Source organism: Mesoplodon densirostris, chromosome X (assembly GCF_025265405.1).
Source record: "Mesoplodon densirostris isolate mMesDen1 chromosome X, mMesDen1 primary haplotype, whole genome shotgun sequence".
NCBI lineage: Eukaryota > Metazoa > Chordata > Mammalia > Artiodactyla > Ziphiidae > Mesoplodon > Mesoplodon densirostris.
The window spans coordinates 77,990,043-78,015,317 of record NC_082681.1 but is presented as its reverse complement, the minus strand read 5'-3'; the positions used below and the strand labels follow the sequence as shown (position 1 = coordinate 78,015,317).

The window sequence follows — 25,275 nt, the reverse complement described above, 5'->3', positions numbered from 1 at the left end:
GCTCCCCCTTGGGAAGCTGTTAGAATATTGAGGGCCATGCAATTCTGTAGGACTGCTTTTCTCATCATGGAAATTTCTGAACTGAGCAAACACACGGCTTGGTTACTATCATTTAAGGCTTGCTGGGTGAATTTTGTTAAAGCCTCTATATGAGTAATGATATCTTCTATTCCAAGTGAAGGAATAAATATTGCAGCCAAATAATCATACCATTGGAAAACTGATTGAACCCTACATGCCCACATTGAAAGCAGGATGACAGCGGCTGTTTTCAAGGCTACCTGTAGGTGACATTGAGCCTAAAGGAAACCAATTGTACACCTTCCTAACCAATCTGGGGAGATCCAAGGTCATAAATTTGTTGTATAAACCTATTGGGTCCTGTTAGAAGCTATCCCACAACTTTAACATCTAGTGAAAACTGTCTTTCAGACATTGAAACATACACCCAAAGGTTATCAAATATTAGGTAGGATTCATTTGGGATTTAAAAACATTTACTAATGTGTATCTGAGGCCATCGTTCTGCAACTTGCAGTTTGAAGTCAGGAGGATGCTTTCTTCTTTTAGTGTCTCTCTTGTGGTTTGATGATTTTCTTCAGTGTTATGTTTGTGTTCCTTTCTCTCTAGTTATGGTAGATCTATAGTAGGTCTTTGATCCATGGAGTTCATTTATGTTGACCTATAACTATTTGATTGAAACCGATAGTCATTAACTTCAAACACATTCTGAAAGCTCTACATTTTTTACTCACCTCCCAGCATTTTGTGTTTTTGATGTCATATTTCACATCTTCATGTCTATCATTTAACTGTTTATTGTAGTTACCGTTGATTTTACAATTTTTGTCTTTTAACCTTTGTACTAGCTTATTTAACTGGTAAATACCCAGCCTTTATGATATAATTGCTTCACCAGTATATTTTCCCCGTCCTTTAATTTCTTATTTCCTGTTGTAGCCAGTGTTTTTTTTTTTTTTTTTTTAACTTCAAGAAGACCTTTTAACCCTTCTTGTAAGGTTGGTTTAGTATTGATGAGCTCTTTTAAATTTTGCTTGTCTGAGAAGCCTTTATCTCTCCTTCAATTCTGAATGATAACCTTGCTGGGTAAAGTATCCTAGGTTGTAGGGTTTTCCCTCTCAGCACTTTAAATCTTATCATGCCACTCCCTTCTGACATGCAAAGTATATGCAGAAAAATTAGCTGATAGGCTTATGGGACTTCCCTTGTATGTGACTCTTGTTTTTCTCTTGCTACCTTTAGAATTCTCTCTTTAACTTTTGCCCTTTTAATTATATGTCTTGATGTGGGTGTGTATGGGTTCATTTTGTTTGGGACTCTCTGTGCTTCCTCTGTGTTTCTTTCTTCAGATTAGGGAAGTTTTCAGCCATAATTTCCTCAAATACATTTTTCAACCCCTTTCTCTCTCTCTTCTCCTCTGGGACCCCTATAATGCAAATGTGAGTATGCTTGATGTTGTCCCACAGGTCCCTTAAATTATTCTCATTAAAAAAATTGTTTTTTGCACTTATGATTGAGTGATTTCCATTATTCTACTTCCCAGACTGCTTATGTGTTCTTCTCTGTCACCTAATCTGCTGTTAATTCCCTCTAGTGTATTTGTAATTTCAGTTATGCTATTCGGCTCTGACTTGTCCTTTTTATATTTTCTAGTTCTTTGTTAAAAATTCTCACTGTGTTCATCTATTCTTTGCCCCAGTTCAGTTAGCATTCATATTACTACTGCTATGAACTCTTCATCAGTTAAATTATTTATCAGTTTCCTTAGGGTTTTTTTCAGCATTTTTTCTTGTCTTTAATTTGAAACATGTTCCCCTGTCTACTCATCTTTTTAAAACTTTCTCTGTCTCTATGAAATTAGGTGAGACAGTTATCTATCCCAGTCTTGAGGGTGTGTTCTTGTGTGGGACCATCCCTGTTCAGTCTGCATGTGCCCAGTGGCTCTGGAGGGAGAGCTAGATATGAAGTGAGCATGGGCTGCATCTTCCCCTAGGGCGTGGTGGCAGTCACTGCCCGGGTGGGAAACAGGTCTGGAGTTGAAGGGGCTAGAGCCAGAATAAGGTGTGAGCTGGGGCTGCTTCTCTGCTCAATGGCCCTCACTGCCCTTTCAGGTGTGGGGTTGGGACCTGAGGGGCCAGAGTTAAGAGCCCTGAGGAAGTTGGGTTTCTCCCAGGTGTGATGGCAGTCTCCACATTGGTCTGGGATATAGCCGGGTCCTGAGGGCTTGGGGCAGTATTTCTCTTCTGGTTTCACTTTTCCCCCAGTGTGCACACTGTGGTTAGAGGCTAGAGGGAATGGGCTCTGAGCCAGAGGGCTTCAGGCCGGAAGGGATGGTGCCATACCACTGAGCTGGTCCCATACCCTCCATAGTGTGCACTGGGAAGCGAGTTCCTGTGATGGTGGTCTCCAGCCTGTACTTAGCTTCACACTCTCCAGAGTGTCTGCAGGGACACAAGACCTGGAATGACTGTCTCTACAGGTTAGAGGCAGGTCCAAAGTCTACGCTGGCTCTGTTTCCTCGAAGTGCACACACACTCATTGGTAATGGCCTCAGCTCAGTGGGGAGCAGTGCCGAAGCAAGAGGGGCTAGAACATAAGCCTGGTACAGGCTGGACTGGTGGGGGGGCACTGGGTACATCCTAGGAATCCAGCCAGAGGCCTGGGCAGCAATCAAGCCCACCTCCTCCAGGGAGGGGTTTGAGTGGATTAAGTCCCACGAATGTCCTTTTCTGACCCTGAGGTCTGTGACTGCCCCATCCCACATGTGGTCTGTCCACCTGAGCTCATGCCATGGACTCTGGAAGCGAGTCACTGTGAGAATATGGGGGAAGGGTGGACTCAAGTGCTCCCCATTGTCCAGGCGCAGTCACTCCTTACTTCCCATCCTCACTGCGCCCACCCTGCCCCTGTCCCGGGTAGCTCATGTTGGGTGGTCTCATATATGGGTCCCCTGATTCTAAGATGAGCTACTCTGAGGAGCCACTCTTCCCAATCTCACTCCATCCACACCCACAGTAGCTGTCAGACATCATAGGATCACAGAGTAGGATCGAGAGCCTCCTCCAGCGAATCCAACATTTCGAGCATCCCAACACCCTGTCGTGGGGTTTGGTGACTTCTGCATCCTCCCCCGCCTATGCTTTGGGAATTTAACGACAACCCTTGAACACAACAGATCCGACCCTTGCTTTTGCTCATTCAGTGCCTTACAGAACCTGGACCAGCCTCTACTCTCTTTACTCCCTGAATCACATCTTTCTCCCTCAAGGGAGATTATCCCTGATTACTTTTATTCACACACAGGGGCACACAGTCACCAACCTTGAATGTCCTATCTACCATCATACCCCCTTTTGTGTAGTAAAACACCGGTCGTTTGGGAAGGGCGCCAGGCAGAATCACCGCACTCAAACACAGATCTGTCCCTCTGAGTCTCAGGCTAGTACAGCCCTGGGTCCCGGCTGAGGGAAGGAAGTGCTCCCCAACCTCCAGTGAGGGGGAAATTGAACATGGAGCTCAGACTCAATCTCGTGTGTCCTAAAGAGGCAGTCTGGGAGATTGAGCTGGGACACAGAAATATAATTTCCAGGAAAATGTGTCATGGGGCTGGTGGAAGAGTATTTGACAGGGACCATGCAAGAACACAGACCTACGAACCACACTTGCCATAGAACCTGACGGGCCAATTTCCACTCAAGGGTATAGAGACGACCAGGCTGGAGGAGGGTGGTCAGCTGGTGAGGGCAGGGAGGATGTGAATGCTTCCAGAGTGGAGCTCTGGAAGGGGGTCATGAGTTCCTGCTGATGGGCGGGGGGTGAATGGCAGAGATGAATGGGAACCACCAGACCCCAAAGGAGGAGGGTGGTTTGGAGAGAATTAGAAGAGGGCCTTCGGGGGCAAGGGAGGATGTGTCGGTGTGGCCAGGGAGAGCACACAGAGGACCCAGACCTGGGGCAGTCCGCTGACTTGACTGCAGGGATGGTAGCAGAGGCTGGTCCAGAGTCCCCACCACAGGATGCGACAGATACTGTTCTGGAAAAGGCTCTGACGTGGAGCAGTGCCCCGCCCCGGCCCCCTAACCCTACCCCTACCCCTCCAGAGAGAAGGCAGAACACATAATATGAGAGGTACTTTATTTGGAAACTGCTGTGAAACTGGGGAGGGGGCAAAACAAGGGTAGAGGAAGCCCTAGCTGAGGCAGAACAGGAGGGAACGAGCTTGGCCACAGCTCCCGGGCTCCAAAGGTACCAGCTGCCCCTCCTGCAGGAAGACGATGGGCTCAACCTGTAAAACAGCAGAGTCAGGGAAGAGCCTCAAGCCAGGGCCAGCCCCCAGCCCTGCTCAACAGCCAGGACTGTGGGAAGGGGTACGGTGTGTGTAACACTCACTTCAAAGTGTCAGCATCGTGAGAGCCATGTCCTTCATGGTGTCTGCAACAGGGACAGGCATTAGTAGGCACTCCAGAGAGAGGGATATGGAAGCCCGTCCCCTATCCCCGTGAGGAACCGCGTAGCCCTGAAACCTGAAACCCCCTCCAGACCCGATGCAAAGAGCTCTGGGCCAGATCACTCCCCACCACCGGAATTGAATGTGGAACTGGTTCCTAAAGGGAAACAAAGTGTGCCAGCAGCTCTGATGCTGTGGGCCGTGCCACAACCATTCAGATCTCGTCACACACACAAACAAACAATCCAACAAGAACCTTAGAAGCCACACCAAGCAGCAGTTCAAGGGAAAATCAACGAGGCATCTCTAAAAGTCCTATCAGAAGGAGATTCCCTAGGACGGGTCTGGTTGGCAAAGTGTGCATGCAGTCCAGACAGTACTTTGCTGCTTGTACACACGCCCAGTTGTACATGCACAGCCGGCTCCAGGGCCAGGCCTGCTAGGTTCTCCTCCCCACAGGGATGTTGGTCCCTGCGAGGCCGACTGCACCTGCAGCCCACCCCCACCCCAGGTGCCCACCCGGGTTCTGAACTAAGATACCGCTCTCCGTCCCTGGTTCCTCATACCAAGTTTCTTCTTAAGGGCGTCTACTGCTCTCTGTAGCACGAGACACTAGGCCAGCAGACACAGGAGGAAGAGAAATGATTAGTATAATCTGGCCTCCTCTCTCCTCCACCTTCTCCTCTCCACCGGGCCCTGCACCCCAAAGCCGGGTGGCTAGACTGGCAAGCGCTCCTCAGTGGAAAGCAGGTGGGCTCCCTCCATGGGGTACGTGATGGGGTCAGGGGAGGGGGGGCCACATATATGTCAGCTGAACTTGGACCCAGATCCCACCCTCGAGTTTGGGCCTGCATTTCCAGGAGCCAGAGGAAGCATTACCGAAGGACAGCCCGGCATTCCCAGTGGCTGCTGCGGCGTTTCCGGTCTTGGGGGATGGTCAAGTGGCTCCCAGTCACCTGAGAGGGAAAGGACACACAATCCAGCTTCGCAGGCTCCCAGTGAGGTGGAAAGGGCCAAGTGGGGTCTACCGTGAGGTGAGGCGGCACCACCCTCTGCTGGCGACCAGCCGCCCCTGCTCTGCCCAGAAGCCCGAACCTTCTCTCTGGGCCTGCCTCCGCTGTTACCCGGGGGCAGCCATTTCGCCATTGTGGTCCCCAAGCTATGTGCCTCTGGATTCGCCCCTCCCAGGGCTGCAGCCACAGCCAGCACGTGGGAGAGCAATGTGGGCGAAAAGGACTTAACAGAAAAGGCTGTTCCCCTGTAAGGCTACACCCGGAGGAGCTGTGTGTGGCACTGCCACCGATCAGCCGCGCCGCACAAACCCCACACACAGGATGATGTGGCTCAAGGCCAGCCCTGCCAGCACCCCGTCTCCTGTGGGAGAAGCTGCCTGAGAGAACGGCTGTGCCCCCAACAGAGACAGAGCCAGAGGTTTCTGCCCTCCACCCCTCTCCCCTCCCCTCCTATCAAACCCACGACACTCACCTGAGGGGGCAGGCCCCCTGGGCATGACTTCTCCCTGGTTCAGGGCCAAGGGCTCTGAGTTTCCTGGATCTTGGGGGCCTCTGGTGTCGACCTCGCCACTGCTGGCTTTTCCACGATGCATGCGCAGATAAGGTGTCCCTGGCTTGTGAGCTGGCAGCTGAAACAAAAATTTTTCACCGATTTGGACTAAGGAAGTGTGTGTGTGTGTGTGTGTGTGTGTGTGTGTGTGTGAGAGAGAGAGAGAGAGAGAGAGAGAGAGAGAGAGAGAGAGAGAGAGAGAGAGAGAGAGAGAGGGAGAGAGAGAGAGAGAGAGAGAGAGGGAGAGAGAGTGTTGTGTGATTTGGGCCGGGGTGAGGCAGGGAATTGGGAAGGGAATTGAAAGGCTGATCTCATTAGCACTTTCTCCCTCCGTCAGCCCCAGGCCAGCAGGCAGAGGTGATCTAGGGACAACAGTGGGGCACTGAGTAAGCCCAGGGCCCCTGCAAGGAAGGTCTGGGGAACACCTAGGAGATAGGATTCAGGAAGCTGGTGAGTCTAAATACTGAGGCTTTTCGGGGAAGCTTTTAAGGGATCCCCCGACCCAATTCAGCTACCAACCCTCCCTTCCATCCCAGCCCCAGTCTCTCAGAGGACGCTGGAAACAGGCCAAGGGTGGAGAACCAGGCCCAGCACACCCGAAGTGCTACCTTACTGTTTGTCCCTAGTAAAAGGAGCCCGATCAGGCATCATAATGACCCAGTGACCGAGGGGCACCCAATGACGACCCCTGAGGGGTGGACAGAGGCAGCATGGGTGAAGACGTGTGCTCTGGGTGCGGTGGGGGCGGGGAAGAGTGGGGAGAGAGGAGGAGCCTGGCCTACTCACTTGGCCCTTTGGGGCTGGGTCTCTATTTGGGTCCTTATCTTCTCCCGCCACAGCCTCAGACTCCCTTGTCCACGTGACCACGGATTTCTTCCCAGCGCTGGTGTGCTTGGCCTGTTTGGTTCCAGAAGGGACCAAGGTATACCTCTTGGATCTCCCAAGCAGCGGAATACCAGAGACTGGGGGGAAGGTGGCCGGTTCCAGCGGAGGTGCCCAGATTCGCTGCCCCCAGGAAGGGAAGTTTTTCCCCAGGGCAAGTGTGGAGGCTCCCCCGAGGGATTTCTTCTCCAGGGTCCCCTTCTTCCTAGGAGTGACCTGCGGCAGGCCACCTGCCGTAGCAGCAGCAGCAGCAGCTCCCGGGTAGCTGGGCTTGCTGCCCCCGTTCCCCCAGAGCACGCTCTGCATTTTCTTAGGGGAAGAGATGCCCTGCTCTCCCACGCCCTGCCTTTCCACAACCGAAGAGAGTCCTCGCAGAGCCGAGGACAGGGAAGAGCCTGTCACGGGAAGGAAATTCTCCCTGACTTGGAAATTCGAGTGACTGGGAGTGTCCCCGGGATCCTCGGGTCTGCTGGGCTCGGCCTGGCCTCCTCCTCCGGAGTAAGTACTCACCGTCATCAGCTCTGTGTCACTGAACTCATCTGAGCACTCGGAGTCGGATAGCAGCAGGCCCAGGGCTTCATAGGAGAACCGCTGGCGATCCGCAGCCACGTTCAACCTACGCTTTGTGTCACTGAACTCATCTGAGGACTCGGAGTCGGATAGCTGCCGGGCCCGGCCTTCATAGGAGAACCGCTGGCGATCCGCAGCCACGTTCAACCTACGCTTAGTGGCTCTCTTAGGCTTCCTCCAGGCCCGGCCCGCTTCGGGCCCACCGAGGTGGAGAGGGCCGGCCAGAGCCGGCGGCGCTTCCCCACAGCTCTGGGCGGTCGCTCCTGGACGGCCGGGACCCGCCTCGAGGCCGGCGGACACTTCGAAGGAGGCGCAGGGCTCCTCCAACGGGTATCTGCAGAAGTTCAGCACGTCCCGGTCGTACAGCTGCTGCGTGGTGCCCGCCGCAGACTCCTCGAACAGGTCCAGGAGGTCCCTCGTGTCGTCATCCGGGGAGCCAGGTCGGCCTTCGCGGCCACACAGCACCGGCCCTCCCGCTTCCAGCATCTCCCGCTCTGACTGGAAGCCCTTGGGATCCCGGCAGCCGCTCCCGCCCCCGCCGCTCGGCGGCTTCCTGGGCTCGGCGCCGCGGCCGGCCGGGCGGACGCCGGCCCGCTCCCCGCCCTCTGGGCCGAAACCCGTTCCCCACACAGACACCTCATCTGGGGAGCTCATGACGCGACCCAGGCGGCCGCGGAACCGGGGCGACTGTTGATGGCCCGAGTCGCGGTCGCGGTCACGGCGGACGAGGCGGGCGGCGCTCAGAGGGAAGCGTCAACCACCTCAGGCGCCGCACGAGCTCGCCTCAAACGAAAGGACGCGCCACTTTCAGCGCACCTCCCACACCGGCGCCGCGGCCTCCTCATTGGTCCGGCCCTCGCCAACCAGCGGGCGCCTTGTTCGCCTGTCCCCTCGAGGCCTAACCAATGGGGTCGAGGGCCTCTGCTTTGCCCTCAAGCCCGTGGGCGGTCCGAGCAGTTGGGTGAAGGGGATGGTGGGAGTGCTTCCCTCTGTCAAGACTCTCGGCCCGCCTCCTCCTGTCCTGCCTCCCCTTTCCGGTTAGAGTCACAGCTCTGAGCCTCCGTTTCCCATCTATACAGGGGGTCGGGGAGTGAGGGCGCCGGGCTCCAGGGGTGGTGAGGATGAAATGTCAAGATGGAGGCACTGGATGCCTAGCACGCGCCGAAAGCATTTGCCAGCCTCCCTTCCACCGCAAGCCTTATGACCCAACAGGAGAATGGGCACAGGAGTCCCCCAGTCAGTGATCAGGGGTCGGCCAGAGAGCAAAGGGATCGTATTTTCGTTCTGTAAGGTCTCTGTCTCAACTGCTCCATCAAATGTGGCTCAGCAAACGTCATTGGCAGGCAGGTTTGGCGGACAGACTGGGGTTGGTGGACAGATTGGGGTTGGCCTCGCTCCATCAGCCCTTCCCCCTCTCTGAGGCAAATTCAAAGAAGAAGAAATCGCAGTGGCCAGTTACACCCCAAAAGATGCTCGCCACCACTGATCCTGGAGATGTGAACTAAAACCACGAATCGGGTTTCACACACTAGGTTGACATCCTTCAAAGAGCTTAACCATTCCGAGGGTGGGAGAGGTGAGGAGCAAACCCCTGTGGCGGTGGTGCAAGAGACCCATTTGGGAGGTAATTTGGCAGAATCCATTGAAAGCAACTTAGTGCCAGCACGGACTCTGTGCCTGGCACTCTTCTAAGTGCTGGGCATAAATAGTAATGCATCAGCGTGACACTCCTAGAACTATAGTACCAACTATTACTGGCCTCTTACCGGTGAGCAAACAGGCATTGAGAGGTTCAGCCACTGGCCCAAGGTCATTCGGCTCGTGGGGATCAGCGGCAGGATTGAAACCAATCAATCTGACTCCAGAGTCCTTGCTTTGAGCCGAAGACCTTAAAAAGGAAGAAAAAAAAATAGGTATTTCCTCTATGTTCCGGCAAGTCCGCTGCCTGGTACTTCTTCCGGAGACACGCTGGTACCTGTAGTGTACAGGAGCCCATGCACAAGGGTGTTGGTGATGGGAAAAACTGGGAGCACTCCAAATTCCCATCAGTAAGGAAATGGATGAATGCAACGTGGCTTAGCATCCAGTAGCATAAAGCGTGGCAGTCCAACGGAATGCATCAGGCCATTCTCACAGCTTTCGAAAGCACCTGCCTGACTTCAAACTGCAAGTTGCAGAACGATGGCTTTGGATTCACATTTGTAAGTTAAATCACTTGCGTGCGTGGGCACACACACACACCAGTCAATCCTATGTAATATATGAGAATTCATTTAAGTATATGTACAAGTATGTTTTAAAGTTTTGAAGGACGCACAACCAAGGCCTACCAGTTGTGATGGCGGTCGGTGTGGATAGCCAGGTGTCTCTCAATTTTTCTTGGAACTGTCAGTTCTCAGCTTCCCTGAGCTGAGCAGTACTGATGTCTGGGGAGTGGTGCCTCCCTTGGTTTCTCTATGGCCCATGGGTGTTAGAATTTCCCTTGTCTGCCACCCAACTCCTACTCTGACACCCCTCCATTCCTCCCGTACCTTCCTTCTGCTCCTTCCCGTTCATACTCCTCTGTCTTCAGTCACCTCTCTCTCCTGCATCCTGCTCTGGCTGACCTCCTGGAGAGTCCTGGCGTGTCTGAACCGCTGTTGCCTGTGGAACTCAAAGGCCCAGTTTTCTGGGCCTGAGTTTCTGCACCTGAGAAGCTGGCCATGCTGGAGAAGTTACAGAGCAGGGGAGACTGGGTGCACTGTAAACCTGCAATCCTCCTCCTCGAGCCTGCCCCCGATGGTGCCTGCCTGTTTGTGGATACCGCCCTCTTCCACTTCTCCCAGTGACTTTTTAAGGCATGGTGTGCTATTTCAAATATGTTAAAATGGATAAGGAAGGATATAGCAAAATCTCCTGCATCCACCAGCATCCTATGAAACATTACCAGTGGATCCAGTGGAAGCCTCCATCTTCCCTCTCACCATTTCCATTCCCTTCCTCCCTCCCCCATAGAGAGACTCCCGGAACTTCTCTCCTTCTCCACTCTCTTCGTCCCTGTGGCTCTCCTACCTCCTCTTCCCATACATCCCATACGTCTCCAACGATGTCACTAATCTCTGCTTTACCCTGTTATGCTCACCAGGATCCAATACTGGTTTTGACGTACTCTCTTGGCCCGGGGTGGGAGCCAGTGGCAGAGGTTCCTCTTGGCTTTCCCCACCATGATAGCTCTTACTCCACAGACCAATGACCCAATGTGTAGGTCATTGCTCCAACTGCCAAGTGTATCACTTAGAATTATCAGCTTGGGGACTGGAGAAATGACCACTATGTTTGTCCAGGGACCCAGTCAGCTCACTGTGAACTGATCTCTATCCCCAACTCCTTTTACTGCCAGAACCTATAAGCCCCACTCTAATGGGGCCCCATCATGACACTTTGGGCTTCGGGATCAATGTCAGCTCAGAAACTGTGTCCAGTAGTCCTAGATATGTCTGTGTCCGGTGCCAGTGTGCAGTCACCCAAGCATCTAAGAAAAGTGCTATGAACATTTGCATACAGATTTTTTGTGAATATAAGTTTTCATTTCTCTTGGGTAAATATCTAGGAGTTAACTTGCTGGATTGAATCGTTAGTGTATTTTTAACTGTTTCCAGAGAGTCTATACCATTTTTTGCATTCTCACCAGCAATGCAGGAGAGTTCTAGCTGTTCCTCAGTCTGTCTAGCACTTGGTATTGTCTGTATTTTGTTTTTATTTCAGCCATGTTTATAGCTATGTTGTCGTATTTCATTCTGGCTTTAGTTATTCCCCTAATGACTAATGAGGTCAAACATCTTCTCAGTAGCTTACTGACCATCCAGCAAGCACAATGACAGTTCGATTTTTTTTTTGCTCATTGTTTATTGTGTTGTTTGATTTCTCATTACTGAATATCGAATGTTCTTTATCTCTTTCGGATACAAGTTTTTTATCATGTGTGCTTTGCAAATATTGTTTCCCAGTCTGTGGCTTATGCTTTCAAAAACAAAGAAACAGACAAAACCCAAATAACACAATTTAAAAATGGACAAAGGAATTGATTAGATATTTCTCCAAAGAAGACACATAAATGGCCTACAGGTATATGAAAAATGCTCAACATCACTAGTCAACAGGGAAATGCAATTCAAAACCACAATGAGTTATCACCTCACAACTGCTAACATGGCCAGTATTAAAAAAAAAAAACAACTCAAAATAGCAAGTGTTGGCAAGGTAGTGAAGAAAATGAGTTCCTTGTGCATTGCTGGTGGAGTGTAAAATTGTGCACCCGCCATGGAAAACAGTATGGAAGTTCCTAAAAAAATAAAAATAGAACTCCCATATGATCCAGCATTCTCACTTCCGTATATTTACATTTACATTACAAAATAATTGAAATCAGGATCTTGCATAGATTATTGCACTCCCATGTTCACTGTACCATTATTCACAATAGCCAAGGGGTGAAGACAACCTAAATATCTATCAACAGGTGAATAGATAAAAGGTGGTATATATAATGTATACATATAACAGAATATTATTCAGCCTTTAAAAAGAAGGAAATCTTGCTATATGCTGTAGTATGGATGAACTTTGAGGATATTATACTAAGTGAAGCAAGCCACTCACAAAGGACAAATACAGCATGTTTCCACTTATATGGGGTACCTAAAGTAGTCAAACTCTTAGAAGCAGAAAGTAGAATCCTGGTTGCCAAAGGTTTGGGAGAGGGGGAAACGGGGAGTTGTTGTTCCATGAGTATAGATTTGCAGTCATGCAAGATGAAGAATTCCAGAGATCTGATTGCAACAATGTTCATATAGTTAACAACACTGTACACTAAAAAATTGTTAATAAGGTAGGTTTCATATTATGTGTTTTTGCAATAAAAATGAATTAAAAAATAAAATGCCTCATTCAATGGCTTTTCGTATATTCACAGTTGTGCATCTATCACAATCAATTTTAGGATATTTTTGTTAGCCCAAGAAGACGCCTTGTATCCCTTACCCAACACCCCGAACCCCCCAACCCACCCCCAGCCCTATAGGCAAGTAATAAACTACTTTCTGTCTCTATGATTTGCCTATTTAGGAAATTTTGTATAAATGCAATCACACAATATATAGTACATGTTGTCTGGCTTCTTTCACTTAATGTAATGTTTTCGAGGTTCACCCATGTTGTAGCATGTATCAGTACTTTGGTTATTTTTATTGCCAAATAATATTCCATGGTATGGGTATACCACATTCTATTTATACATTCATCAGTTTATGGGCATTTGGGTTGTGTTTAGTTTGGGAATGTTATGGATAATATTCCCAAACTCAATGCTGTTAAGCATATTCATATACATTTTGAGTTCATGAGTTTTTGTGTGAACATATGTTTTCAGTTCTCTTCGGTAGATCCCTAGGAATGGACATTCTGGATCATATGGTAACTCTATGTTTAACTTTTTAAGAAAACACCAGAATATTTTCCAAAAAGATTCAACTATTTTACATTATCACCAGAAGTGTATGAGGATTCAAATTTCTCCAAATCCAAATATTTGTTATTATCTGTATTTTGGATTATAGCCATCCTATTGTTTTTGCAACATGGTATCTCATTATGGTTTTGATTTATATTTCCCTACTGACTAGTGGCTGTGAACATCCTTTCATATGCTTATTAACCATTTCTAAACCTTCTTTGGTTAAATGTCTATACAAATCTTTTACCCAACTTTTTAATGGGGTCATTTTCTTATTTATTTATTATTCTTATTCTTTATTCTGCATACAAGTTCTTTGTTAGATCTGTGACTTTCAAATATTTTCTCCCAGTCTGTACCTTGTCTTTTCATTTTCTGAATAGTGCCTTCTGAAGCATAAATGTTTTAAATTTTGCCAAAGTCCAATTTATCAAGTTTTTCTTTTATGGATCATGCTTTTGGTGTTGTATCTAAGAAATCATCGCCTAGCTCATGCGTACAAATATTTTTCTCCTAGGGTTTCTTTTAACAGATTTATAGTTGTAGGTTTTACTTTTAAGTCTCTGATCCATTCTGCATTAAGTTTTGTGTGTGCTGTGAAGTAAGGTTCGAAGTTTGTATTTTTGCATGATATCCAGTTGTGCCAGCACCATATGTTGAAAAGACTATCCTTTCCCCATTGAATTGAAAATCATTGACCATAAATATAAGGAGAGTTCGTTATTTCTAAACTCTCGATTCTGTTCCATTGATCTATCTCTATGTCGGTATCACACTAACTTGATTACCTTTATTTTTATCGTAAGTTTTGAAATCAGAAGGTGGAATCTTCCAAGTTTGTTCTTTTTTGAAGTAGTTTTGGATATTCTGTTTTGTTTTGTTTTTCATTTCCATATGAATTTTCTGGATCAGCCTGTGAGTTTCTACAAAGAAAGCCTGCTGAAATTTCGATAGAGATTGAATTGAATCTATATGTCAATTTGGGGAGAATTACCATATAAATATTGAGTCTTACAACCATGAACATGCAATGCCTTTCCATTTATTTAGATCATCTTTAATTTCTCTCAACAAACATCAATTTGTGTTTCTCAGTGCATAAGTATTACATTTGGTTTGTTAAATATATGCCTAAGCATTTAATTCTTTTTGATGCTATTGTAGCTAGAATTAAGTGTTCCTTAATTTCATTTTTGGATTATTTGCTACATGTATATGGCAATAAAATTTGTTTTATATATTACTCTTGTATTCTGTGATCTGTTGAACTTCTTTATTAGTTCTACCGTTAGATCCGTTTTTGTGGATTCCTTAGGATTGTCTGCATATGAAATCATGTCATCTGAGAATAAAAAAAACCTCCCTTTTTATTTCCTATCTGGATGACTTTTAGTTCTTCTTCTTCCCTGTTTGAACTGGCTCAAACTTCCAGTGCAATAATGAATAAAAGTAGTGAGCATGTCTTTGTTGCTGACTTTAGGGAAAAGGTATGCAGTCTTTCACTACTAAATATGATGTTAGCTGTAGGTTTTTCATAGATATCCTTTATGATGCTGAAGAAATTTCTTTCTATTCCTAGTTTTTTTAATTGTTTTTATCATGAAAGGTGGTGGAATTTTGTCACATGCTCTTTCTGTGTCAGTTAATATGATAATGTTTCAGTGCTTTCTTCTTTTAAAATAGTGTATTACATAAATTGATTTTTAGATGTTAAACCAACCTTGTATTTCTAGAATAAATCCCACTTGGTTATGGTATATAATCCTTTTTATATGTTTCTGAATTCAGTTTGTTAATATTTTCTTGAGGGTTATTTCATCTATATTCATGAGAAAGATTGGTATGCAATTTTCTTTATTTTGGATGTCTTTGTGTGTTTTGGGCATCAGGGTAATTGTGCTGGTCTCAGCCAATCGATAGTGATACTGTCAGCTAGAAATACCTGGAGGTACTTATCTGTACTCCAAGGCGAGCCCCCACAGATATTTCCCCTTTCAGAACCAATGTTGTGGTTGAACTAGCCCTTGTGGTTCTTATTATAATTGCAAGAGGCACCTCAGCAATAACCTTTAGGAGACTTTGTAAGGACGAAGTTTATTACTCATAAGTCATGGAGGGTACATGGCATGCCTTGGACCACACAGAAAGGTTGTGGGTGGAGAAAGAGAGCTGGGACCTGGGGTTATGTATGTATCGGGGTCAAGAGTGAGGGGCCTAGGGTTTCTCAGATTCACTCTTTATTGATGAATTTAACACAGAATGGGAATTAAAGCACAAGAAGGGAAAAACAAGCAGCCAAAGGGTCAGTTATCTAAGTCAATCAGAGATCTCTAAAACAAAGGAAACTTCAGGGGTGTGGTGGCCTGGCTCTTTACCTAGTCGTGTAGCTGGCAATTTGTTCTTTTTGATATAGCTGTCTTTGAAGTGGTGCCTCAGCAATCAAAAGCTTAATGTCAGGCACTTGCATTACAATTAAGAAAAAAAAAACTGTCAGAGGCTCACACTACAGTAATATTGGCCTACTAGAGCTATTTTGAAAGTGTTCATTCCTCTTCTATTTTCTGGAAGAATTTCTGGAGTGTTGCTATTATTTCCATCTGAAATGTTTGATAGCATTCAGCGGTGATGCCATCTGGACAGGAGCATCATTGTGGGAATATTTTTAATTATTAATTTAATTGATTGTCTATTATTGAGTCTGTTTTGAAGTTTGTGTCTCTCTACAAATGTTTTCATTGCATATATGTGTCTAATTTGTTGGTATAAAAGTTTTCATACTATTTTCTTATGTTTTTTTAAATTCAATAGACTCAATGGTGATGTCTCCCTTTTCAGCCCTGATTTTAGTGATTCCTTAGGAATCTTTTTTTTTTCTTGGTCTGTCTGCCGAAGGTTTGTGATTTGTTATCTTTTTAAAAAACCATCTTTTGGTTTCATTGTGTTGTCCAAAAAAATTAATCAATAGTCAATCGAAGAAAAATGGAAATTTTTATTTGAGCCAACCTGAGGACTATAACCTGGGAGACAATCTTCAGAAAACTCTGAGGACTGTTCCACCCATTGGAGGTAAAACCGTGATATAAGTTTTTGAGACAAAGTAGCATGTTAATAGTTTACATAGTCCAACAAGGTGAGTAGTGGGTATTAATGAGGCATTACAGGATTGAGAAAGGAAAGTTATCTCTTAAGGAGTTACCTCGCTGATTCCAGGAGGAAATTTCTTTTTCTTCTTTCTTTCCTTCTTTTCTTTCTTTCTTTCTTTCTTTTTTTTCTTTTCTTTTTTTTTTTGGTGTGTGGGCATTCCTGTATCTTTTAAGGGGATCTAGTTAATGTATAATGTGATGCACAAATCACACTAAAGGGGAGGGGGTAGTGGCTCAAATGGGCAGAGAGAGAGTTTTATGTTTAAAATGTTTCTTGTCCTGCCTGAAAATAATTTTATTACATTAATTCCACTTTTGATCATTAATCTTTCAATAGAAAGCATTAGGTGATCAAGTATTTGGTCCCCAAATGCTAGGGTGGTTCTTTACATGCCTTGGGTCCATCATGTCCCTCGATGCTGGGTCCTAATAGCCCGGTTCTTTCTTTCCTTTTAGGGGGTGGTACTAGTAAGATGTCTGGCAAGGACTAACGGCCAATTCCAAGTTGTCCAATAGGACTTGCACCAATTTTACCTTGCATGTGCATTGTGCATGTCCATTATCTTATAGAGAACTATAGATGTGATCAATAGTTTCCAGTTGTTTAGATATCATTATCTTAGTAGGAGCAGGTGATACACAGTGCAAAAAACAAGAAACTAAAACTTTATAAGTTACACAAACTGTAATCAAAGTTGGAAATAGGAGCAACAATATCATTAGTAAAGATTTAAGCCAATATCCTCTTGAACCATACCATTTTCCTAGCATTTCCCTTAAACTGGGAAGACGATCATTCAGAGTGGAAATCCAATTTTTCATACGCATCATAAGCGGGGGTTGCATTAGAAGACTCATCAGGTATAAAAACAAAACGTTCACTATGTATTACAGCATAAGCTCCCCCTTGGGAAGCTGTTAGAATATTGAGGGCCATGCAATTCTGTAGGACTGCTTTTCTCATCATGGAAATTTCTGAACTGAGCAAACACATGGCTTGGTTACTATCATTTAAGGCTTGCTGGGTGAATTTTGTTAAAGCCTCTATATGAGTAATGATATCTTCTATTCCAAGTGAAGGAATAAATATTGCAGCCAAATAATCATACCATTGGAAAACTGATTGAACCCTACATGCCCACATTGAAAGCAGGATGACAGCGGCTGTTTTCAAGGCTACCTGTAGGTGACATTGAGCCTAAAGGAAACCAATTGTACACCTTCCTAACCAATCTGGGGAGATCCAAGGTCATAAATTTGTTGTATAAACCTATTGGGTCCTGTTAGAAGCTATCCCACAACTTTAACATCTAGTGAAAACTGTCTTTCAGACATTGAAACATACACCCAAAGGTTATCAAATATTAGGTAGGATTCATTTGGGATTTAAAAACATTTACTAATGTGTATCTGAGGCCATCGTTCTGCAACTTGCAGTTTGAAGTCAGGAGGATGCTTTCTTCTTTTAGTGTCTCTCTTGTGGTTTGATGATTTTCTTCAGTGTTATGTTTGTGTTCCTTTCTCTCTAGTTATGGTAGATCTATAGTAGGTCTTTGATCCATGGAGTTCATTTATGTTGACCTATAACTATTTGATTGAAACCGATAGTCATTAAGTTCAAACATATTCTGAAAGCTCTACATTTTTTACTCACCTCCCAGCATTTTGTGTTTTTGATGTCATATTTCACATCTTCATGTCTATCATTTAACTGTTTATTGTAGTTACCGTTGATTTTACAATTTTTGTCTTTTAACCTTTGTACTAGCTTATTTAACTGGTAAATACCCAGCCTTTATGATATAATTGCTTCACCAGTATATTTTCCCCGTCCTTTAATTTCTTATTTCCTGTTGTAGCCAGTGTTTTTTTTTTTTTTTTTTTTAACTTCAAGAAGACCTTTTAACCCTTCTTGTAAGGTTGGTTTAGTATTGATGAGCTCTTTTAAATTTTGCTTGTCTGAGAAGCCTTTATCTCTCCTTCAATTCTGAATGATAACCTTGCTGGGTAAAGTATCCTAGGTTGTAGGGTTTTCCCTCTCAGCACTTTAAATCTTATCATGCCACTCCCTTCTGACATGCAAAGTATATGCAGAAAAATTAGCTGATAGGCTTATGGGACTTCCCTTGTATGTGACTCTTGTTTTTCTCTTGCTACCTTTAGAATTCTCTCTTTAACTTTTGCCCTTTTAATTATATGTCTTGATGTGGGTGTGTATGGGTTCATTTTGTTTGGGACTCTCTGTGTTTCCTCTGTGTTTCTTTCTTCAGATTAGGGAAGTTTTCAGCCATAATTTCATCAAATACATTTTTCAACCCCTTTCTCTCTCTCTTCTCCTCTGGGACCCCTATAATGCAAATGTGAGTATGCTTGATGTTGTCCCACAGGTCCCTTAAATTATTCTCATTAAAAAAATTGTTTTTTGCACTTATGATTGAGTGATTTCCATTATTCTACTTCCCAGACTGCTTATGTGTTCTTCTCTGTCACCTAATCTGCTGTTAATTCCCTCTAGTGTATTTGTAATTTCAGTTATGCTATTCGGCTCTGACTTGTCCTTTTTATATTTTCTAGTTCTTTGTTAAAAATTCTCACTGTGTTCATCTATTCTTTGCCCCAGTTCAGTTAGCATTCATATTACTACTGCTATGAACTCTTCATCAGTTAAATTATTTATCAGTTTCCTTAGGGTTTTTTTCAGCATTTTTTCTTGTCTTTAATTTGAAACATGTTCCCCTGTCTACTCATCTTTTTAAAACTTTCTCTGTCTCTATGAAATTAGGTGAGACAGTTATCTATCCCAGTCTTGAGGGTGTGTTCTTGTGTGGGACCATCCCTGTTCAGTCTGCATGTGCCCAGTGGCTCTGGAGGGAGAGCTAGATATGAAGTGAGCATGGGCTGCATCTTCCCCTAGGGCGTGGTGGCAGTCACTGCCCGGGTGGGAAACAGGTCTGGAGTTGAAGGGGCTAGAGCCAGAATAAGGTGTGAGCTGGGGCTGCTTCTCTGCTCAATGGCCCTCACTGCCCTTTCAGGTGTGGGGTTGGGACCTGAGGGGCCAGAGTTAAGAGCCCTGAGGAAGTTGGGTTTCTCCCAGGTGTGATGGCAGTCTCCACATTGGTCTGGGATATAGCCGGGTCCTGAGGGCTTGGGGCAGTATTTCTCTTCTGGTTTCACTTTTCCCCCAGTGTGCACACTGTGGTTAGAGGCTAGAGGGAATGGGCTCTGAGCCAGAGGGCTTCAGGCCGGAAGGGATGGTGCCATACCACTGAGCTGGTCCCATACCCTCCATAGTGTGCACTGGGAAGCGAGTTCCTGTGATGGTGGTCTCCAGCCTGTACTTAGCTTCACACTCTCCAGAGTGTCTGCAGGGACACAAGACCTGGAATGACTGTCTCTACAGGTTAGAGGCAGGTCCAAAGTCTACGCTGGCTCTGTTTCCTCGAAGTGCACACACACTCATTGGTAATGGCCTCAGCTCAGTGGGGAGCAGTGCCGAAGCAAGAGGGGCTAGAACATAAGCCTGGTACAGGCTGGACTGGTGGGGGGGCACTGGGTACATCCTAGGAATCCAGCCAGAGGCCTGGGCAGCAATCAAGCCCACCTCCTCCAGGGAGGGGTTTGAGTGGATTAAGTCCCACGAATGTCCTTTTCTGACCCTGAGGTCTGTGACTGCCCCATCCCACATGTGGTCTGTCCACCTGAGCTCATGCCATGGACTCTGGAAGCGAGTCACTGTGAGAATATGGGGGAAGGGTGGACTCAAGTGCTCCCCATTGTCCAGGCGCAGTCACTCCTTACTTCCCATCCTCACTGCGCCCACCCTGCCCCTGTCCCGGGTAGCTCATGTTGGGTGGTCTCATATATGGGTCCCCTGATTCTAAGATGAGCTACTCTGAGGAGCCACTCTTCCCAATCTCACTCCATCCACACCCACAGTAGCTGTCAGACATCATAGGATCACAGAGTAGGATCGAGAGCCTCCTCCAGCGAATCCAACATTTCGAGCATCCCAACACCCTGTCGTGGGGTTTGGTGACTTCTGCATCCTCCCCCGCCTATGCTTTGGGAATTTAACGACAACCCTTGAACACAACAGATCCGACCCTTGCTTTTGCTCATTCAGTGCCTTACAGAACCTGGACCAGCCTCTACTCTCTTTACTCCCTGAATCACATCTTTCTCCCTCAAGGGAGATTATCCCTGATTACTTTTATTCACACACAGGGGCACACAGTCACCAACCTTGAATGTCCTATCTACCATCATACCCCCTTTTGTGTAGTAAAACACCGGTCGTTTGGGAAGGGCGCCAGGCAGAATCACCGCACTCAAACACAGATCTGTCCCTCTGAGTCTCAGGCTAGTACAGCCCTGGGTCCCGGCTGAGGGAAGGAAGTGCTCCCCAACCTCCAGTGAGGGGGAAATTGAACATGGAGCTCAGACTCAATCTCGTGTGTCCTAAAGAGGCAGTCTGGGAGATTGAGCTGGGACACAGAAATATAATTTCCAGGAAAATGTGTCATGGGGCTGGTGGAAGAGTATTTGACAGGGACCATGCAAGAACACAGACCTACGAACCACACTTGCCATAGAACCTGACGGGCCAATTTCCACTCAAGGGTATAGAGACGACCAGGCTGGAGGAGGGTGGTCAGCTGGTGAGGGCAGGGAGGATGTGAATGCTTCCAGAGTGGAGCTCTGGAAGGGGGTCATGAGTTCCTGCTGATGGGCGGGGGGTGAATGGCAGAGATGAATGGGAACCACCAGACCCCAAAGGAGGAGGGTGGTTTGGAGAGAATTAGAAGAGGGCCTTCGGGGGCAAGGGAGGATGTGTCGGTGTGGCCAGGGAGAGCACACAGAGGACCCAGACCTGGGGCAGTCCGCTGACTTGACTGCAGGGATGGTAGCAGAGGCTGGTCCAGAGTCCCCACCACAGGATGCGACAGATACTGTTCTGGAAAAGGCTCTGACGTGGAGCAGTGCCCCGCCCCGGCCCCCTAACCCTACCCCTACCCCTCCAGAGAGAAGGCAGAACACATAATATGAGAGGTACTTTATTTGGAAACTGCTGTGAAACTGGGGAGGGGGCAAAACAAGGGTAGAGGAAGCCCTAGCTGAGGCAGAACAGGAGGGAACGAGCTTGGCCACAGCTCCCGGGCTCCAAAGGTACCAGCTGCCCCTCCTGCAGGAAGACGATGGGCTCAACCTGTAAAACAGCAGAGTCAGGGAAGAGCCTCAAGCCAGGGCCAGCCCCCAGCCCTGCTCAACAGCCAGGACTGTGGGAAGGGGTACGGTGTGTGTAACACTCACTTCAAAGTGTCAGCATCGTGAGAGCCATGTCCTTCATGGTGTCTGCAACAGGGACAGGCATTAGTAGGCACTCCAGAGAGAGGGATATGGAAGCCCGTCCCCTATCCCCGTGAGGAACCGCGTAGCCCTGAAACCTGAAACCCCCTCCAGACCCGATGCAAAGAGCTCTGGGCCAGATCACTCCCCACCACCGGAATTGAATGTGGAACTGGTTCCTAAAGGGAAACAAAGTGTGCCAGCAGCTCTGATGCTGTGGGCCGTGCCACAACCATTCAGATCTCGTCACACACACAAACAAACAATCCAACAAGAACCTTAGAAGCCACACCAAGCAGCAGTTCAAGGGAAAATCAACGAGGCATCTCTAAAAGTCCTATCAGAAGGAGATTCCCTAGGACGGGTCTGGTTGGCAAAGTGTGCATGCAGTCCAGACAGTACTTTGCTGCTTGTACACACGCCCAGTTGTACATGCACAGCCGGCTCCAGGGCCAGGCCTGCTAGGTTCTCCTCCCCACAGGGATGTTGGTCCCTGCGAGGCTGACTGCACCTGCAGCCCACCCCCACCCCAGGTGCCCACCCGGGTTCTGAACTAAGATACCGCTCTCCGTCCCTGGTTCCTCATACCAAGTTTCTTCTTAAGGGCGTCTACTGCTCTCTGTAGCACGAGACACTAGGCCAGCAGACACAGGAGGAAGAGAAATGATTAGTATAATCTGGCCTCCTCTCTCCTCCACCTTCTCCTCTCCACCGGGCCCTGCACCCCAAAGCCGGGTGGCTAGACTGGCAAGCGCTCCTCAGTGGAAAGCAGGTGGGCTCCCTCCATGGGGTACGTGATGGGGTCAGGGGAGGGGGGGCCACATATATGTCAGCTGAACTTGGACCCAGATCCCACCCTCGAGTTTGGGCCTGCATTTCCAGGAGCCAGAGGAAGCATTACCGAAGGACAGCCCGGCATTCCCAGTGGCTGCTGCGGCGTTTCCGGTCTTGGGGGATGGTCAAGTGGCTCCCAGTCACCTGAGAGGGAAAGGACACACAATCCAGCTTCGCAGGCTCCCAGTGAGGTGGAAAGGGCCAAGTGGGGTCTACCGTGAGGTGAGGCGGCACCACCCTCTGCTGGCGACCAGCCGCCCCTGCTCTGCCCAGAAGCCCGAACCTTCTCTCTGGGCCTGCCTCCGCTGTTACCCGGGGGCAGCCATTTCGCCATTGTGGTCCCCAAGCTATGTGCCTCTGGATTCGCCCCTCCCAGGGCTGCAGCCACAGCCAGCACGTGGGAGAGCAATGTGGGCGAAAAGGACTTAACAGAAAAGGCTGTTCCCCTGTAAGGCTACACCCGGAGGAGCTGTGTGTGGCACTGCCACCGATCAGCCGCGCCGCACAAACCCCACACACAGGATGATGTGGCTCAAGGCCAGCCCTGCCAGCACCCCGTCTCCTGTGGGAGAAGCTGCCTGAGAGAACGGCTGTGCCCCCAACAGAGACAGAGCCAGAGGTTTCTGCCCTCCACCCCTCTCCCCTCCCCTCCTATCAAACCCACGACACTCACCTGAGGGGGCAGGCCCCCTGGGCATGACTTCTCCCTGGTTCAGGGCCAAGGGCTCTGAGTTTCCTGGATCTTGGGGGCCTCTGGTGTCGACCTCGCCACTGCTGGCTTTTCCACGATGCATGCGCAGATAAGGTGTCCCTGGCTTGTGAGCTGGCAGCTGAAACAAAAATTTTTCACCGATTTGGACTAAGGAAGTGTGTGTGTGTGTGTGTGTGTGTGTGAGAGAGAGAGAGAGAGAGAGAGTGAGAGAGAGAGAGAGAGAGAGAGAGAGAGAGAGAGAGAGGGAGAGAGAGAGAGAGAGAGGGAGAGAGAGTGTTGTGTGATTTGGGCCGGGGTGAGGCAGGGAATTGGGAAGGGAATTGAAAGGCTGATCTCATTAGCACTTTCTCCCTCCGTCAGCCCCAGGCCAGCAGGCAGAGGTGATCTAGGGACAACAGTGGGGCACTGAGTAAGCCCAGGGCCCCTGCAAGGAAGGTCTGGGGAACACCTAGGAGATAGGATTCAGGAAGCTGGTGAGTCTAAATACTGAGGCTTTTCGGGGAAGCTTTTAAGGGATCCCCCGACCCAATTCAGCTACCAACCCTCCCTTCCATCCCAGCCCCAGTCTCTCAGAGGACGCTGGAAACAGGCCAAGGGTGGAGAACCAGGCCCAGCACACCCGAAGTGCTACCTTACTGTTTGTCCCTAGTAAAAGGAGCCCGATCAGGCATCATAATGACCCAGTGACCGAGGGGCACCCAATGACGACCCCTGAGGGGTGGACAGAGGCAGCATGGGTGAAGACGTGTGCTCTGGGTGCGGTGGGGGCGGGGAAGAGTGGGGAGAGAGGAGGAGCCTGGCCTACTCACTTGGCCCTTTGGGGCTGGGTCTCTATTTGGGTCCTTATCTTCTCCCGCCACAGCCTCAGACTCCCTTGTCCACGTGACCACGGATTTCTTCCCAGCGCTGGTGTGCTTGGCCTGTTTGGTTCCAGAAGGGACCAAGGTATACCTCTTGGATCTCCCAAGCAGCGGAATACCAGAGACTGGGGGGAAGGTGGCCGGTTCCAGCGGAGGTGCCCAGATTCGCTGCCCCCAGGAAGGGAAGTTTTTCCCCAGGGCAAGTGTGGAGGCTCCCCCGAGGGATTTCTTCTCCAGGGTCCCCTTCTTCCTAGGAGTGACCTGCGGCAGGCCACCTGCCGTAGCAGCAGCAGCAGCAGCTCCCGGGTAGCTGGGCTTGCTGCCCCCGTTCCCCCAGAGCACGCTCTGCATTTTCTTAGGGGAAGAGATGCCCTGCTCTCCCACGCCCTGCCTTTCCACAACCGAAGAGAGTCCTCGCAGAGCCGAGGACAGGGAAGAGCCTGTCACGGGAAGGAAATTCTCCCTGACTTGGAAATTCGAGTGTCTGGGAGTGTCCCCGGGATCCTGGGGTCTGCTGGGCTCGGCCTGGCCTCCTCCTCCGGGGTAAGTACTCACCGTCATCAGCTCTGTGTCACTGAACTCATCTGAGGACTCGGAGTCGGATAGCTGCCGGGCCCGGCCTTCATAGGAGAACCGCTGGCGATCCGCAGCCACGTTCAACCTACGCTTAGTGGCTCTCTTAGGCTTCCTCCAGGCCCGGCCCGCTTCGGGCCCACCGAGGTGGAGAGGGCCGGCCAGAGCCGGCGGCGCTTCCCCACAGCTCTGGGCGGTCGCTCCTGGACGGCCGGGACCCGCCTCGAGGCCGGCGGACACTTCGAAGGAGGCGCAGGGCTCCTCCAACGGGTATCTGCAGAAGTTCAGCACGTCCCGGTCGTACAGCTGCTGCGTGGTGCCCGCCGCAGACTCCTCGAACAGGTCCAGGAGGTCCCTCGTGTCGTCATCCGGGGAGCCAGGTCGGCCTTCGCGGCCACACAGCACCGGCCCTCCCGCTTCCAGCATCTCCCGCTCTGACTGGAAGCCCTTGGGATCCCGGCAGCCGCTCCCGCCCCCGCCGCTCGGCGGCTTCCTGGGCTCGGCGCCGCGGTCGGGTCCCCGCGGAACTGCGCGGCCGGCCGGGCGGACGCCGGCCCGCTCCCCGCCCTCTGGGCCGAAACCCGTTCCCCACACAGACACCTCATCTGGGGAGCTCATGTCGTGACCCAGGCGGCCGCGGAACCGGGTCGACTGTTGATGGCCCGAGTCGCGGTCGCGGTCACGGCGGACGAGGCGGGCGGCGCTCAGAGGGCAGCGTCAACCACCTCAGGCGCCGCACGAGCTCGCCTCAAACGAAAGGACGCGCCACTTTCAGCGCACCTCCCACACCCGCGCCGCGGCCTCCTCATTGGTCCGGCCCCCGCCAACCAGCG

The 25,275-nt window shown here is 48.9% G+C and overlaps 2 protein-coding genes across 2 annotated transcripts; both read right to left on the bottom strand.

Moving 5' to 3' along the window:
- Nucleotides 1-2,010: 2,010 nt before the first annotated feature.
- LOC132481653 (uncharacterized protein CXorf49 homolog) lies at nucleotides 2,011-8,137 on the bottom strand. The gene is made up of 6 exons (XM_060086491.1): nucleotides 6,818-8,137; nucleotides 5,954-6,110; nucleotides 5,348-5,424; nucleotides 4,271-4,306; nucleotides 2,383-2,494; nucleotides 2,011-2,306 (listed from the first exon to the last, which is right to left on the bottom strand). The coding sequence occupies exons 1-6, from the start codon at nucleotides 8,135-8,137 to the stop codon at nucleotides 2,011-2,013; spliced, it is 1,998 nt and encodes a 665-aa protein (XP_059942474.1).
- Nucleotides 8,138-19,027: 10,890 nt separating this feature from the next.
- LOC132481651 (uncharacterized protein CXorf49 homolog) lies at nucleotides 19,028-25,060 on the bottom strand. Its single transcript, XM_060086490.1, has 6 exons — nucleotides 23,819-25,060; nucleotides 22,971-23,127; nucleotides 22,365-22,441; nucleotides 21,288-21,323; nucleotides 19,400-19,511; nucleotides 19,028-19,323 (listed from the first exon to the last, which is right to left on the bottom strand). The coding sequence occupies exons 1-6, from the start codon at nucleotides 25,058-25,060 to the stop codon at nucleotides 19,028-19,030; spliced, it is 1,920 nt and encodes a 639-aa protein (XP_059942473.1).
- Nucleotides 25,061-25,275: the final 215 nt, after the last annotated feature.

Bases quoted from the DNA above. Each gene is read 5' to 3' on its own strand.
- LOC132481653 (XM_060086491.1), bottom strand. From the start codon at position 8,137: ATGAGCTCCCCAGATGAGGTGTCTGTGTGGGGAACGGGTTTCGGCCCA. The intron at 6,111-6,817 runs GTGAGTAGGCCA...TTTTTGTTTCAG, and splicing joins ACCCAGCCCCAAAGGGCCAA to CTGCCAGCTCACAAGCCAGG. The intron at 4,307-5,347 runs GTAATGCTTCCT...GCTGTTTTACAG, and splicing joins GAATGCCGGGCTGTCCTTCG to GTTGAGCCCATCGTCTTCCT.
- LOC132481651 (XM_060086490.1), bottom strand. From the start codon at position 25,060: ATGAGCTCCCCAGATGAGGTGTCTGTGTGGGGAACGGGTTTCGGCCCA. The intron at 19,512-21,287 runs GTACCTTTGGAG...TCTAACCTGTAG, and splicing joins TCCTGCAGGAGGGGCAGCTG to AGACAGTCATTCCAGGTCTT. The intron at 19,324-19,399 runs GTATGGGACCAG...CATTCCCTCTAG, and splicing joins CCCAGTGCACACTATGGAGG to CCTCTAACCACAGTGTGCAC.